The following is a 17,124-nucleotide window of genomic DNA, read 5'->3' as shown; positions in this document are numbered from 1 at the left end:
GCTGTAGACACACACGTCTTTTGACTTGGGGAATATTCTTTTTTCGGGTGGGGGAGGGGGGTCATTGAGGCAGGGTTTCCCTGTATAGTCCTGTCGGTCCTGGATCAGGCTGGCCTCAAACTCAGAGAGATGAGTTGGAAGATACTTTTTTAAAACAAAAATTTTTATGACTTATTTATTTTTGTTTCATATGCCTTGGTGTTCTGCCTGCATGTATGTATGTATGAGGGCATCAGATCCCCTGGAACAGGAGTTATAGACAGTCGTGAGCTGCCATGTGGGTCCTCTGGAAGAGCAGCCAGTGCTCTTAACCACTGAGCCATCTCTCCAGCCCAGGTTGGGAGATACTTTTATCCACTATACAGTTATCCCTACATGTGGTTGTTACCACTTCCAAGAATATTCATTCTACCCAAGGAGCAGACTCACATACTTTTGAGTGTCTGTCAAACACAAGAGCCTCTCACTGGTGTTCCTGTCTGGGTGGTGATCATTTACTGATGGGAGGTGTTAAATTACTTTCAGGAGTTAACTCTCATACACACATATTCATAATCCAGCATAGATGCCTAAATGGTACAAGTATCTACATCTCCTCTCACCAAAGGAACATGAAGGGATGATATGCCTTGATTCACACTGGGAAATATCCCAAGGGGTACGTAGCAGAAGAAGAGAAGCATAGCGCTGTTTGAAATGTGTGGAATCAGATTCGAAAATTGTAAGCAGGAAGTGTGACACCCTTGGGCTAGCTTTGAAAAAAAGCACTCAATATGTCATATACACAATCATAAATCTTTGGAATTTTCTTTTTTGTGCTGAAGTGTATTTCATTTGTAGAGTCTGGTACGTACCAGGCTCTAGGCTCCATCCCCCAACTCCAATTTTGGATGAAAACCATGCAATGTAGAATTTACCAGAGCGAGGGCTGGAGGTCTAGTTCAGTGGCAGAACGCTTGCCTAGTGTGTGTGAGGCCCTCGATTTGATTCCCAGCATAGAAAAATTGCTAGTGCTCTTCCATTCATAGAGCACAAGCTTATAGTAATTATAATATATTACTGGTTTTATAATTATAATTTTATATTATTTTTTCCAGAATAACATGGAAGATTTTTGTGAAAATTAAATGATTGGGGGGGAGGGGGCTGTCTTTTGAGACAGAGTTTTTCTGTGTAGCCCTGGATGTTCTGTATGGTGATATTTTAATTGTACTGAAATGTGATTTTATTTGATTTATTTTATTTTATTTGTATTAATAAATTAGGTTGCATGGGGGTCAGAGCTAATAGCAAGCCATAGCAGAAACTGGACGGTGGTGGTGCATGCCTTTAATCCCAGATCTTGGGAGGCAGAGCTAGGCTGATCTCTGTGTGTTCAATGATACAGCCAGCATGGAGACACATGCCTTTAATCTCAATACCAACCACAGAAGACCTGGAGGTCTGTACAGACGGGCAGTGATGAGGAGGTCATGTGGTTGGGTTTACAACCAATGAGAAGGCAGAATAGAAAGTCTATAAAAAAGACAAACAGACAGGAAGTAGGTCTCTAACTGAAGAGGACAACAGCAGCAGTGAAGGGTAAGGTTTTTAGCTCTGACCTCTTGGGCTTTCATCTCTGCATTGGCTCTGTGTTTCTTATATAACAAGACTGTTCATCTATAGTTCTGGAACTCATTCTGCAGATCAGACTAGCCTTGGAATCACAGAGATCCGCCTCCCCCTGCCTCCCCAGTGTGCCACCACTGCCTGGTGAAAATTAAATGGTAATGCATACATCAGCTCAGCATCCTTGAAGGGACACAGGAGACTGAGTCTGCAGGAACCCTGGAAGCTTTGCGAGCTGGCTAGCCTGGCATATGCAGTGGAAAAAACCAAGAGCGCCTCTCTCAAACAAGGTGGAAGACAATGATTGGTGTTTGAGGTAGTTCTCTGACTTCCACACATACTTCATGGCAGGTGTGCACCTGTATTTACACACATAGGTGCATGCATGCACACACATACACACACAAGTTTAAAAATACTTATTTTAATTTTATGTATATAACTTTTTGCTTGCATGTACATTGTGAGCTGCCATCAAGGTGCCGGGAACTGAACCTCAGTCCACTGTAAAAGCATCAAATGCAGAACTGGAGAGACGGCTCAGCCGTTCAGAGCACGTGCTGCTCTTCTGGAGAACCCAAGTTTGATTCTCAGCACCCACAACAGGTGGCTCACAAACACTTGTAACCCAGCTCCAGGGGGATCCAATACCTCTGGCTTCTGGGAGTACTCATGTACACACACACACACACACACACACACACACACACACACACACACACGAACACTTAAAAAAGAAAAAGAGCAGCAAGTACTCTTAACCACTGAGCCATCTCTCTTGAGCCCCCAATAGCAACTTAACCTTTTGTTTTATTTTGAGACAGGGTCTCAAAATACAGCCTGGCTACTGACCCGGAACTCACAGATATCTGATTGCCTCTGCCTCCCAAGTGCTGAAATTAAAGGCGTGTGCTGGCATGTATGGATCAAAAAGACATTTTCTTTTTAAGATGATTTGAAGATGTGCTTCTTGGTGTAAGCCTGTAACAACACCAGCACTTAGAGGGACAGGTGGATCAGAAGTTCACAGTCACCCTTAGTTACATATCAAGTTTGGAGCGAGGCCATGAGACCCTGTCTCAAAAGAAAAAGGAAATAAAAGGCAGTTTCCTAGGCTTTGGAAATAAAGGTCATGGTGCATATAACTCCTCCTTCTCTTGGATTTTGTTTTTCATGTTTTTTTAAGATTTGTTTATTTATTATATATACAGTATTCCGCCTACATGTATGCTTGCAGGCCAGAAGAAGGCACCAGATCTCATTACAGATGGTTGTGAGCCACCATGTGGTTGCTGGGAATTGAACTCAGGACCTCTGGAAGAACAGCCAGTGCTCTTAACTGCTGAGCCATCTTTCCAGCCCCATTTTTCATGTTTTTAATTACCCATCTTCTAGTATGTCCACCATCAAAAATACTAAATGAAAAATTCCAGACATAAATAATTTGCAAGTATGAAATTATGTGCTGTGTGCCCTGGTGAAATCATCCTTAGTTCTGCTGTGTCCTGTCCAGATTCTGAATCATCCCTTTGTCCAGGCTGTCCGTGGCATATACATTATATACTTTTCAGTCACTTAGCCATCTCAGCTTTAAGATGAGCTGTGGTATGGCAGGGCTGGAGTTCAAGTGACATTTGTTGTAATTGATAATGGCTCTAAAGGTCAGGAGTGACCATTTAGACAAGCCAAAAAGAAGCTGAAAAGGGCTTCCCTTGAGTTCAACGGCAAAAGGTATTGACTTAGCACAAAAAAAGATTAATATATAAAAAGATTAGTGAGAACAAATCCTCTAGCTGTTTTTTTAATTTAATTTTGTGATTTTTAAAATTGTGTGTGTGTGTGTGTGTGTGTGTGTGTGTGTGTGTGTAGACTTGTGCACAAACCAAAGACGTTGTCAGTTCCCCTGAAGCCGGGGTTTAAGCAGTTGTGTGCTGCCCAGGGTGGGTGCTGGGAATCAGACTCAGGTCCTCTGGGAGAAGAGTACATGCCCTTACCCGCTGAGCCAGCTCTCCAGCCCTATCTGCGTAGTTTTGAAGAAAGACAAAAGAAAATTGCCCTGGGTTTATTCTTATATCTCAAACTTCAAAATTCTAGCCACCATGTATAAGCACAACGTATAGCTGAGATAGAACTGAGATAGAAAAGGCATTGCATTTGTGCATGTGTAGAAAAAAAAACATAGTATCCATAGGATTTGTATTTGTGGTCACAGGCATCAGCTGGAAGGCTGGGGACGTTTAGATGAAGGGGACTCCTGTGTTGAGATGTGGGGAAGAGGACGGAGGTTAGAACGAACTGCATGTACCTATTTAATAATTCGGTTCCTTCTGGTCTCTGTAGTTAGTTCCATTACCCAGAAAACTGAGTAATGTCAATTATATCCACACAAGTATTTTGATATGCATAAATGAAAGTCAATGCCAGTAACTCAAGGATGATTTGCCCATAAATGAGAGATTCACTCTAAGGAAAGAGCAAATTATTAAAAGGAACCTAAAAATAAGCTTTCTGTACCTGAGAGGAAATAAACTACCAAGCAATCAAAATGAAATTAAAATATTCTCTTACAGACATATTCAGAAATGATATTAAAATACATCTTAACATGCAGAAATTAAGGACAAGATGTGTTTGTGGCTCAGTTTCTTCCATATTCACTTACTATTATTAAAAATTTCGCTAAAATGATCTCTTAAACAGTTTTGTAAGTTAAGCTCGTCAGTGGTAGGGCTTGGTGTAGGGGCACACGCCTGCCATCCTGGCACTTAGGAGACAGAGGAAAGAGAAGTGAGGGCAGGCTATTTTTTTGAGACGGGGTCTTATTATGCAGACCAGGCAATCCTGGAACTCGGTATGTAGACCCGGCTGCCCTGGCACTCACAGAGATCTGCCTGTCTCTGCCTCTGGAGTGCTGGGTGGGACTAAAGGTGTGCACCATAACACCTGCCTTCCAAGTTATTCTTGCCTCCATGTTGAGTTTGAAGCAGGCTAGGGTTACATGAGACCCTGTTACAAAAGACTGGGTGTTTATAGGCTTCAGTTCGGCCAACTTCACATTTTTTCATTGGTTAGAGGTGTGGTAAATTGATACAATTTGTTCAAATTGATATCTCAGGTTTAAACGGTTGAATCCACTGTTATAAAGGAGCCCAAAGCTGCTATTGAAAAGCAGTTCAAAGAGGAGATTTCTGTTGTTATTATTTTATTTTCTTGAGACATGGTTGCTCTATGTAGCCCTGGCTGTCCTGGAAATTGCTATGTAGACCAGGCTGTCCTGAAACTCACAGAGATCTGCCTGCGCCTGCTTCCAGAGTGCTGGGATGAAAGGCGTGTATCACCATGCCAGGCTGGAGTTATTTATGATCAATACTTTATTTTGTCATAAGGTTATAAAACTGATGTATTAATCTTTGCATAAATGCTGAGTTAAACATAATTTGAGTCATAAAAAAATCCAGTTCAACATTTTGAAACCCTGTAAGGACTTCACAAGCGATTCAGCCTCAGGAAGAGAAATACTATGTACTTCAGCTGAGCTGAGTTTGTGAGTGCTGTAGTTTTTCAGTAAGGCAAACTGTTCATTGGGCTGTCAATGTGTTGTCAGCATTTGGGGATGCAAATAAAGAAAATATAGCTCCCCATTGTCATGCCCCCACCCCTCAAGCAACCTGAGAAGCTCCCCTAGAGTTTTAGGGACCTTGACTCAGGCTGACCCAGGATTCATGGCTTTGGCATTCACAAGAATTCCAGGACTGAACAGTTTATGAAGAAAGTCAATACTATAGTAATCTAGACTTAACTTGAGGGCCAGGAGACAGTGCTTGGAGCTGCATCATGGCTGAGAGGAAGGGCGTGGGCTGCTCCAAGACAACCAAAGCAGACTGTTTTAGACAATAGTCATACAGGAAGTTTGGCTGGAGTTTGAAGTTAGTATCTCATCACTGCATGGTTCCTGGGGACACTTGGCGCTGTTACAGTCCATAAGGAAACGTTTTACCCACAGGGCTGTTGGATAGCCTTACTGTAAGCCATTTTGCTTGAGATTCTCTGGCAAATTCTGGGGAAAGGAATGAGCCTGTCCAAGGTCATATACACTCGGGCCTTAAGCTTGGGTTGTTGCTACTTTAACATAAAATACGTACATATGAAAGGATTATTAACTCTATGTCAGCATCCTATACAGCAAATAGTGTGTTGGAGTTCTTGGTTCTCACCTGGTGACAGGTTTTTTTTTTTTTTTTTTTTAATAGTTTTATTGTGTAGCCCAGGCTGTCCTGGAACTCACTATGCAGCCAGGCTGGCCACAAACTCACAGAGATCTGCCTGCCTCTGCTGCCTAAGGGCTGGTGTTAACGCTCTGGGATGAAGGATTCTTTTCCCCCCTGTATCCCGAAAATCTCCTGTCTATCTTACCTCAGGATGGTCACAATTCTCTTCTAAGTTTCTCTCCTATAATAAAGTCCTCAGAAACTTTATATAGGGGGGAAAAAAACCAAGGGAGAAAATGCAGAGAAATTTCCTGTCAAAGTGGGATTTGAGAGGAAAGACAGAATATATAATCATAAGGGAAATACATAATCTAAGGGAAAGCATAACTCATATAACTCATAACTGGTTTTGAGACATTAAATAAAAGAGGTTGTAGAACAATGGAAGACATATTGAAAAGCCATTTAGTTAATAGAGCGTAGTCTTAAAATACAGCAGAATGTTTGCACTGGCACATTGCTTTTCTCTTTTGAAAGTCATTACACACCATTATCTTTTACTATTCACAGCAATCTTGTGAAAAATGCCCCGTGTCCTCTCGGTCCGCAGAGGGCAGCACGGACCCTGGGACCCACCCAGCTCAGGCCACCGCCCGACTTTCCACGAGATCCTTGCAAGATTAGAGCAGCGTCAGGCAGCTCAGCTGATTCCAGCTTCTGGGATCCTGTGGTCCAGAGCAGAGTGTGACTGTTGCTTAGTTTGCTCACAGGCTGCAAGGAGTGCCAGGCTCTTTGGGTTAGGAAATGCGGCAAGGTGGTCAAAGGCACAGCCTGGTAAGGGGCTTCAGAGCCATTTGGGTTGGGCTCCCCAAACCTTTGGAAAACGTTTAGAGCCTCAGCTTTCTCAGCTTTCACAGGAATCACATATCAGATATCTTGCATATCAGATATTTACATTATGATTCGTAACAATAGCAAAACTAGTTATGAGGTAGCAACAGAAATAATTTTGCAGTTGGGGGTCACCACAACATGAGGAACTGTATTTAACGGGTTGCAGCATTAGGAAGGTTGCGAACCACTGGTACACTTTCCTTTATTCCATGGGATTTTACTGACAATTGAACAAATGACCGCTTGGGTCACAGAAAGCATTCGTGAACTGGCAGCTCCAAATAAATACCTAAGCTTTGGAACACTCAGGAAACCACCTGTGCAGGTTTAGGGAATCTTTATCTGCCAAATGGGTGCAGCATAGCCCGCAGTTTTCAAGGAGCAACCATTACTTTGCAAACAAAACTACCGTCATTCCTCTTTCCCTAATTCTTTCCGGCACTTGTTTCTACAGGGTTGACTTGGAGGAGAGGATCAGAAGCAGGGAAAAGCGAGAGGGATGGGGGAGTGAGGCAGGGCAACCTCGCTCTGCTTGGAATAGCTCAGGTTCCAGTCGCACGCGGGACGACCGTCCGCGCCCACGGCCCGCGAGGGAAGCCTTCGCCCGAACCCCGCAGGCAGGTTCTGGGAATCTGGGAAAGGGCGCGGGGAAAGGGTGCCGGGAAGCAGGGGGCGGGGCCCTGGGGGGGCGGGCCTATGGGGGAGTCGGGGGGCGGGGCCCGCGGCTTGGGGGCGGGGCCACGGGCGGGGTCCAACCGAGTTTCTCCGCTGCGCGCGCCACGTCTCCCTCTGCGAGCGTGTGGGGGAACCGGCCGGGGAGGGGACCAGGCGCGCGGGGCGGGAGCTACTAGCTCCTCTCGCGAGAGTTGGCGGCGGCCGCGGCGGCGGCGGCGGCGTGTCCGTGAGAGCGGCGTGGGGGCGGGGAGGAGAGGCGGCGGCGGCGGCGGCGGCGTCCGAGCTACGCCACACGGGGCCGGGGCGCCGGGAGCCGGAGCGCAGCGCGGGGTCGTGGCGGCGGCGGCGGCGGCGGTGAGGGGAGCGCGGCGGCGGCGGCGGCGGAACAACCATGGCGGGCCAGCAGTTCCAGTACGATGACAGCGGGAACACCTTCTTCTACTTCCTCACCTCCTTCGTGGGGCTCATCGTGATCCCCGCCACCTACTACCTCTGGCCGCGAGACCAGAATGCGGGTGAGTCCCGTCGGCGGCCCGCTCCGCCCCGCTCCCCCGGCCGGCCGGCCGCGCCGTCCCGCCCGCAGGCGCTGCCCCGCGTCCCGGTGACGCCGGCGCGGCGCGGTGCGGCCCGGCCTGAGAGCCCGCCGGCCGCGGGGGCCCGAGCTCGCTCGGCGGCGATTTCCGGGGCCGATCGCCTGCGTGGTCCGCGGGAGTTTGGCTCGGACCCGCTCCGCATTGTCCTGGAAGTCCCTGGTCCGCCGCCTCTTTGTCTTGCCCGCCTCTGCCGTGTCGGGTGTTCTCTCTGGAGCGAGCGGGATGGGCCGGGGAGGATAGGGTTGGGGATGGGGGGCGGGAGAAGAGTTGGCCGAGGGGGAGCCGGGGCGGGCGCAACTCCGCGACCCCCGCTCCCGTCCCCCTCCTCCCCTGTCTCCCGTCCCGGTGTCTCGGCTGCAGCTGTTGTTGCAGATGTTTGGGGGGCACCCCTGAGCTGGGTGGCGTGTTTGGGACTTCCAAGTGAGCTCACCAGCCGCCCACCCTGACACTTCCTCCCTTTTGCTGTTTTCATTTGTTCGCTCACATCGTGGGGGCTGGAAGCGCTGCCGTTATTTCTTTTTATAAAAGCGAAAATAGGTTTCTCTCGGTTGCCTTTGCTTTCCTCCGTGGAGTTTCCTGTTTACGACGGGAAAGTGCGCGAGGACGAAGGTTCATTGATCGGAGGAGGTGTAGTTAGTTGTGGGGTCGCTGGCCCATTTGCTTTTCGTTCTTGAGGCTTTTCACATTAAACACGGTGTCAGAGCGCAACCCAGAATAGTTTCACGGAATGTTAGGTGTATTGTAGTGCTGGATTCTGTCTTTACTAAGACATATGGCACGAGGTATTCTTAAAGCTGGTGGCACTAAGTGCAAGCGCCTAATGGGTTATTTCTGGTGGTGTTAACCATAATTAATAGGTTTGGGGTCTAACAGCAGCGCTGAGGGAAGGCTTTCTGTGTCTAAAGTTGCTTTTAGGTTGGGTGTGGTGATGATCAAGGTTGTCTAGGTTGTGTGCTGCACCTTGGGAAAAATTGTTACCAGTGAAGCTCAGAACTTGTTACACTTTGATGGGAGAATTTCCAGTGTCCTATAAAAGTATTTAGTTATGCAATAGAACTAAAGTAAATTTAGGATAAAGAGCAAGCAAGGCTTGTATCTTTTTACATTTGACAATAAGCTTGAGTATCCATTACATGTAACAGTTTACCCTGGTTTCTCATTCAGGGCTGGTTTATGAAATTGCGTTTCAACTCTTGTGTTCTGTGTTTCTAAGTGCATTTAGATAGTGTGGGTGTTTGGATAGTGGTGTACATATTTTTAAAGGTGTCCTAATACAGAAATCTTTTTTCTTGACTTGCACACCTAAGCCATTCTTTCAGTTTTTTAAGTTAAAGGGATCCATGCCCAGTGTGGTGGCTCACAAATACTATCCCAGGCTTTTGAGAGTTCAAGGCCACTGGCACCGGCTACATAGTGAGTTCAAAGCCAGCCTGGCAACATGCGACCTTGCCTCAAAAATAAGCCAGCAAAATGGCCCAACAGGTAAAGGCCCTTGCCTCAAAGCCTGGCAACTTGATTCAGGCCCCTGGAACCAAAGGGTCAAAGGGAAAAACTGACTTGGGGACTAGACCTCTGACCTCCACAGGAGGGCTGTAGGCACCTGTAGGCACCACACTGTGTGACTAAAAAAAAATAAGGAACAAAAACAGCCGTGGGAAGTATACTTTTCAGTCTTGTGGGTTTTGTGCACTTATCACCTACTTGTCTGGTTGGTTTTGTAGACGACAAATGGGCATTGGGGCAATAGGGAGATTGGTTGAATATTATCAGGAGCTGCTTTGATTTCAGAAACTGCTTCACGGAAATTAAGACTATGTGTTTTTGAAAATTGAAAGTGAATTTTTAATGGTAATTTTGGGCTACAAAATTTGTTTGATAACAAATCATGCCAGATGTACTTGTGCCTTTTCCTTGGGGGGAAGGTCCTGAGAAGTATAGTGGAAGGAATTAATTTTGACTGGATAAATCTTGACCTCCCAATATTAGTTTTAAAAATCTTCTTTAAATTGTAGAGGAAAAGGTAGATGCCTTTAATCTCAGTACTTGGGAGGCACAGGCAGGCAGAACTCTGAGAGTTAGAGGCCAGCTAGGGTTACACACTGATGGACTTTGTCTCAAATGTAACCAAAACAATGGGGTGAGGTAAGAACTATCATCATTGTCCTCAGTTCACTGATGAGACCCTGGAGGTTGGGTAAGTTTCCTGTATGGCAGAGACTACATTAGAACACTGTTAGCTTCAAAGCCCTTTGTTTCCATATTGTTAGATTAAAAAGATACAGGAACTCTGTTGTACTTTGTTTCTTCTTTCCATCTGGCTCTCTGGCTTCAGGGTTGCCTTAGTAAATACACACCTGTTGATGTATTTGTTTGGTCTTGCCCCAAACTCATTGTGGAAGTGAAGGATGTTTCAGTGCTATTGTAATCATTAAGAGACTTGTGGTCATCATTGCTTTTCCCTGGGTTTACTGTTACTTATGTTGTTATTTCTTTACAACTACAGTGATAGTGAAAGGATGCTTTCATGATTAGGACCCCTCCTCCAGTTCACTTGCAAGGTCTTGACTATCAGAAGTCTTGAGTTACAGGTTCATCCAAAGCCCCTGAAAAAGAAAGTTTTTCAAACATGTTCATAGCAAAATAAGTTGCTCATTTCTTGTTGTTGTGTGGCTGCTTTTACAGCTTTTGCATGATCATCTCATTTAGAAAATAGTCCTATTTTCTTTTGGAATATTAATTTCCTTGGCTATTAGTAATGTGTGCATGTGTTTTAAAATTACATTTTCATTTATTTTGCGTATATGTTTGTAGGCAGAGGAAAACTTCTGGGAGTCAGTTTTCTTCTACCCTGTGGGTTCTGAGGATTGAACTAAGAGTGTCAGGGATGGCTGCAATCACCTTTCCCTCCAGAAGCCATCTCATCTTCCCTCCATGTTAATTTTGTTGTTGTTGTTGTTGTTTTCTCTGTGTAACCCTGCAACTCCCTCTGTAGACCAGGCTAGCCTCAACTCTCAGTCTGCCTCTGCCTCGAGCGCTGGGATTAAAGGCGTGTGCCATCATTGTCTGGCTCTATGTTAATTTTTTTAAAATTTAAAGTATGCATTTCGGACTTTCAGTCTGAAAGTTCACAATTGTTTCTGCTTGGCTTTCTTGGAATTCTTGAGCTCTTGAGTGCACTGTAGAATGTAGTGCCATTTCACAGACTTTGAAATTTAGGGTTTGGGAAAACAGGAATAGCTTAGTCTTTGCCTTATTTGATATGCCAATTGACTTCCTCCCTAAACATTATTAATGGAATCTTTTTGCCCTGAGTTTAGTCTTTTGTGTTGGGCTAAGTATATTTAATTTATACCCTTTTTAGTAGTGAAAGTCTTCTTGGGTTTATGAAAATTGGAGAAGTAAAATGAACCTGTATGAAAAAGTAATGACATGGATGGCTTAGATTTCCTTGTAACAGTGGTTCTCAGCAGAGGCTACAAGTAAAATTACTCAGGGAGCTTACACACACAGGTGTCTCTAGAGACTCTCATCTAATCAGTCTAGAGTGAGTGCTACATATTGATATTTTATAACAAAAGGTCTAAATTGTAGGTAAATTGGAGAGGACTGCTTAGAGAACCTTTTTGGGATGGCTTTTGTTGGAGTTATTTTGGGTGGTAGTTTTGGTATGTGCTTTTTGCTAAAAAACATCCCCTCCCAAACAAACCAAACCAACTAAACAAACAGACAGAACAGAAAAACAGAAGTTAGAACCAGAGAGTTGGCCCAGCGGGTAAGAGCACTTTCCCTGTAAACCTGACCACCTGAGTTGGGTCCTGGACCCCAGTGGGAGAACCAAGACTAGAAACTTGTTCTTTAACCTCGCACAGACACTGGCATGCATACACACCACCACCACCATCATTAAAAAAAAATGTCCTAGCCTTTGTGATTTAGAATCTCTTTAAAACAGCGCTTAATAAAGTTCTGGAAGTCAAAAGTAAAAATTTTTGTCAAGACAACTTAAATTTTATTTTTTATGTATGTGTATGAGTGTTTTTGCCTACATGTCTGTGAGTATGCCATGATAGCCTTGTGCCTGAGGAGGTCAGAAGGTGGCATCAGATTCCCTGGAAGTCAAGATCTAGAGTTCGGTATGGTTGTGAGCCACCATGGGGGTGCTGGGAACAGAACTCAGGTCCTCAGGAAGAGCAACATGTTCTCCCTTAACTTCTGAGTCATCCATCCTTCCATCCCCAAAGACAACTTTAAATGGAGTTTATAACCAGTTTATTGTAGTTATCCATTAATAGATTCCAAAGTAGTTACCATTATGCCGTGATTGGAGTCTTTAGTATTTCATCCATTCTTAAGATTCTGAAATAATTGCACTTACCTCAGCCACTTCCTATCTTCGTTTTCCATAAATACTGCACTGTGACTTGGTGTCCACTGCCCTCTTTCTTCTTTCTGGTTTATGTTTTTACAATTAAACACATTTTTTTTGGGCTTCCAGTTGCTGTGATCAAAGGCATGTGCCCACCACCTATGCCCAGCCTATTTATTTATTTGTTTTTAAAAAGTTTTATTTTGTTATTTTTTAAATTGTGTGTGTGTTGTGAGGGGAGGGTAGTATGTGTATATGTGAGTGTGATTTCCTAGAGCAGGCGTTAGCAGGGAGTGGTGAGGGAAGCAAACAAGTCCCCTGGAAGAGTGCACACCCTCCCAACTGCTGTGCCATCTTTCCAACCCCAGTGCTCGTTACAGAGCTTTTGACTCCTTGACCTTTTTCAAAACTGCCTGGTTTTGAAATCTGGCTTGGCAGGTCCTTGTGCTTTCAGTAGTCAGGTGGTGTGCTTCAGCATGGTCATCTGTAAAATAGAGACAGAGACCTCTCTTGATAGGATTAGAGGGGAGCGCCACCCGGGCTTTCTGTCAAGTGTTTACAGCAGTGTCCGACACGCAGTGGTACTCTTAGCACACGCTGTTTTGATTGGCTACTTACGTCCTCAGCTCTCTTTTTTACTGTTGAAGAGAGTAGTGAAGTGTTTGAAAAATTAATTTTATTTGCTTGTATTCTCTCATAGTCTATAAGTCAGTCACCTCTTATTTGAGGGATATGAGTAAGTGTCTACTTTTGTCATTTAGCACTATAGTAGGAAAGTCCTACTATAAAAAGTTTTTAATGTCTAGCCTAGTCTCTTTTTTAGTGAACTCTGAACTCCAAGCTTCGTTTCCTAGGAGTAGAAATAATAACTTGCCATAAGGAATCAAGAAGTGATATGAGGCTGACTTGTGGTGCACACCTGCTTTTGGGAGGCTGAGGCAAGAGGATTGTAAATTGCAGGTTATTCTGGGCTACTTAGTGAGACCTTATCTCAAAAACAGAAAACTCTAAGAACCAGGCCTCCTAAGAATGGTTTTTAGAAGAAAAAAAGGTACATATAAGTATACCTATAAAACTAAAATAGAAATTCCTTCATTTGACAAAGTTTTCAGTTTTTCTAAATGACAGGTCAGATTTTTTTCTAGTATCTTTTTTTTTTTTTTTTACCCCTGAAGCTGCAAATAACCAGTGCAGAAAAGCACAAAGGGGGCCTAAGGTGGCTTTGCTAGGACCGGCTGTCAAGCCTGATCGCTTGGATTCCATATTTGGAACCCATATGGTAGAGGGAGAACTGACTCCTGCAAGTTAGCCACTGAACTCCACATATGCACCGTGGTGTACACACACACTCACACACGCAATAAAAATTTTAAAAGGGGCGGTTGTTGCAGAGGATCCCAGTTCCGTTCCCAGCACCCATAAACCACACATAACTAGCCCCAGAGGATCCAACACTCCCTTCTGGCCTCAATGTATACGTGTATGAATGAAAAGAATGAATGAGGATGTGGCGCTCATCAATATGGTGGAGGAGAAGGTCTATTGTAGATATCGGGGAGAGCATAGTCAGAGGCGTTTGCAAGGGTCCACTCTGAACCGGGTTGTGGGTAGGAGGGGCTAGAAAGGAAGAGAGGAGGGGATTGAGAGAGGAACCTTGGACCAAGTGGCTAAGCGACCACCATAGCCAAAATGTCTGGGTTATATAGGAATCAGAGAAGCTGGGTGAAGGACAGCCCAGCGCTGGGGTGGAGAGTTGAGGGTAGGGGCAGGTATGCCAGCCAGGATGGCTCTGAACAGGTACTGGTGATGCTGAGAGAGGCTGGCGAACATCATCCAATTTGCTATGTTAATAGGCACCTCCCTAGCCATTTGGTTGAGTTTGAGACCCAGCACTGCATGTGTCCCCCAATAATAAACAGACCTCTAAAAAGCACGAAGGAATGAATAGAAGTTGATTTTTTCCTCTTACACGTGATGATTTTATTTTATTTTATTTTATTTAAACTGTGAACCCTCCCACTGCACATTATTCTTGCTATGCCCCTTACATTTTGGTATATCATGTTTTATTTTCACTCATCTTTAAGGTTTGCTGAGTTTTCTGATGTGTTGAGTTCATGTTCACATTTTACTTGTCACTGATTTTTAATGTCATCCCATATAGTCAGAGGAAAGATAATTTGATAATTTGTGGCCTAGCTTATGGCTATTCCATAACATATTCTGTCCTGGGAGTCTGGATGTTTCTGCTGTTGGGGTAGTGTTTGGTGTATGACTGGGAGAGCTGGTTGGCAGTTGGTTTTTATATTGGGTCCTCTTTGTATTTAGCAGTAGGCTGTTCCAGAAACACCTGAAGAGGGACCTGCTCCAGGGAGTTGGAGTAGTGCCTAAGGCCGAAATGGACAAGTTCATCACATTTAATCTGAAGTCATCTTCAGAAGATGTAAGCCTTGGAGACAGTTCCGTGAGACAGATTCTGCCAGTGTAGTTGTTGGCTAGGTGTGGAAGACATTCCTGGTGCTTCTCTTTTCTCCCTCTCTGTGAGGATCATCTTAGATCGTCTTACTTGGGGCAGTCCTCACTTGCCCCTCCAGGCAAGTTACAGAACTGCAGCCTTTTTCATCTCCGATGTTTATTAGCTTTAAGGTGATGTGTGCTTACTGCTCTTTGAAGAGTACTTGGAGGAAATTTAAATAGTATCTGTATGAGAAAACTGAGACCTCAAGGAGGTATTCAGCTTGCCTCAAGCCATAGTCATTAGGTGTAAGATTGGATGTTGGGCCCAAATTAGCCAAAGCTTCTCTTTTAGCTGCTACTTTGTACTCCTTTCTGTAATGAAGTAATATTACACATTTTTATAATATCAAAAAAGCAACTGGAAAGTGCTGAAGGGGAACAGGAGTAGTTCTGTTGGGGGCTTGGGCAAGTGTTTCATGCAGAGAAGGTGATTTAAGATGGTCTTGAAAAGAAGAAAGGCATTCTGAAAGTAGGGAAAAGCTGCAAAAGCATGTAGTGTTCTGTAAGTAAATGGCAGATTCGAAATGGGATTGGCACTTTGGACCAATTGGCCATTTTGAGAAGTTTATTCTTTGTCCTATTATTAACCTAGAAAACAGTAGAACAATGACATCTGGCTGGTTTGGGTTTTTTTTTTTTTTTTTTTTTGGTTTTTCGAGACAGGGTTTCTCTGTGTAGCTTTGTGCCTGTCCTGGAACTCACTTGGTAGTCCAGGCTGGCCTCGAACTCAGAGATCCACCTGGCTCTGCCTCCCGAGTGCTGGGATTAAAGGCGTGCGCCACCACCGCCCGGCTGGTTTGGGTTTTTTAAACGTCGTAGAGGATGGGTTAGGAGTTGGGGGAAACTAGATGGAACTGAGAGTCTATCTTCGCTTATTTCATTGAGATTAGAATTTACAAGTGCGACTCGATTAAAAAGAATTCTGAGATAGCTTGGACTGTTTATTTCTTATATATTTATTTCCCCTTTCATTGATTTCTGGTCCCTTGGAAGTTATTTGATGGTCAGCCTAGTTACAGTTTGGGAAGTGAGCGTAGTGAAAAGGATTGGGACGAACATTTACAAAATGTCTGTGGGCATTTTACTTGTGTGTAATGGTTATGTTTGGTGCTTCCAGAGCCAGAAGAGGTCATTGGATCCCCGGGAGCTAGAACTACAGACTGTTGTAACCAGGTCCTCAGACAGCAGCAAACGCTCTTACCTGCTGAGACATCTCTCCAGCCTCCCAATACCCCCTTTTAAAATGGCAAGTTTGGTTATCAGGCTTTGTTTTGTGACTGTTTGATTTTTTTAATTAGAAAAAAACAACTGGTTGATACTAGTTTTGTGTTCAAAGCAATTGTGAGCTGCCATGGGTGGTTGTTGGGACTGGAATCCAGGTCCTCAATAAGAGGAACAGGTGTTCCTAACTGCGGGGCCATCTCTTCAGCCCCTCAAAGCAATATATTTTATGAAAGTACATACTTAATTTAGGGCATGTAATCTTTTTAAGACGTTAGTTAGATCTTGAAGGGATAGTAGAGATAGAAGAAACGTGATTGTTTAGGAAAAAATGTTGTGTATTTTATCTTGACAGAAGGGGTTAGGTACCAGACATGTAGTCTATCTGCACAGAGGAAACCACCTGGGAACTTGGCAGAATGAATTAGGGTACACCCAGGTTTTATAGATGTGACAGACATTTGTTTAGTAAGAGGTAAGATTGCTTTTATTTAAAGGTTAGGTTGCATACACACTTGATCTTGGGAGAACCTGAAAAGTTAAAGGTTAGGTTAATTTTCTCCAATTAAAATTTGTTAAGATTATGTGTGTATGTGTGGGTTTATGCGGGTATATGAAGGGATCTTAGGAAGCCAGGTGAGGGTGTTTCCTTGGAGCTGCAGTTACAGGTGGTTTTGCACTGCCCAACACAAATGCTCATAACTACTGAGCCCTCCAGGTGCTCTCCCTTTTACCTTTCCCTTTATTTTTGAGACAGTTTTATTATGTATCCTCAGCTGGCCTGGAACTCAAGAGACCCACCAATCTCTGCCACCCGAGTGCTGGGATTAAAGACATGCACCACCAAGCAAGACTGTTTTCTCGGATACTTGTTCCCTAAGTCATACCTTTTATTCACTCACAAAGTTGTTACACACACAGAGACAAACACCAACATGAGAGAGAGAGAGAGAGAGAGAGAGAGAGAGAACACGAGAACTGAGTTCTCATCTCCATGCCCAGCCTTGAGATGTCACCCTAAAATTTTCCTGGGTCTAGCTGG

At 44.4% G+C, this 17,124-nt stretch overlaps 1 protein-coding gene across 2 annotated transcripts in view; it reads left to right on the top strand.

Moving 5' to 3' along the window:
* Positions 1-7,707: 7,707 nt before the first annotated feature.
* The window catches only part of Sec63 (SEC63 protein translocation regulator), a 78,431-nt gene continuing 69,014 nt past the window's right edge, over positions 7,708-17,124 (top strand). Inside the window, exon 1 of one of the 2 annotated variants that reach the window (XM_076552375.1) lies at positions 7,708-7,900. In XM_076552375.1, the coding sequence (XP_076408490.1) occupies positions 7,777-7,900 (124 nt within the window). In that variant the 5' untranslated portion in view covers positions 7,708-7,776. The remainder of the gene's footprint in view (positions 7,901-17,124) is intronic. The other variant, XM_076552376.1, reaches the window with a different exon arrangement.

The sequence above is a fragment of the Peromyscus maniculatus genome, chromosome 16 (genome assembly GCF_049852395.1).
Source record: "Peromyscus maniculatus bairdii isolate BWxNUB_F1_BW_parent chromosome 16, HU_Pman_BW_mat_3.1, whole genome shotgun sequence".
In the NCBI taxonomy this organism is placed as follows: Eukaryota; Metazoa; Chordata; class Mammalia; order Rodentia; family Cricetidae; genus Peromyscus; species Peromyscus maniculatus.
The sequence above is the reverse complement of the archived record's forward strand: the minus strand, read 5'-3'. Positions and strand labels throughout refer to the sequence as shown.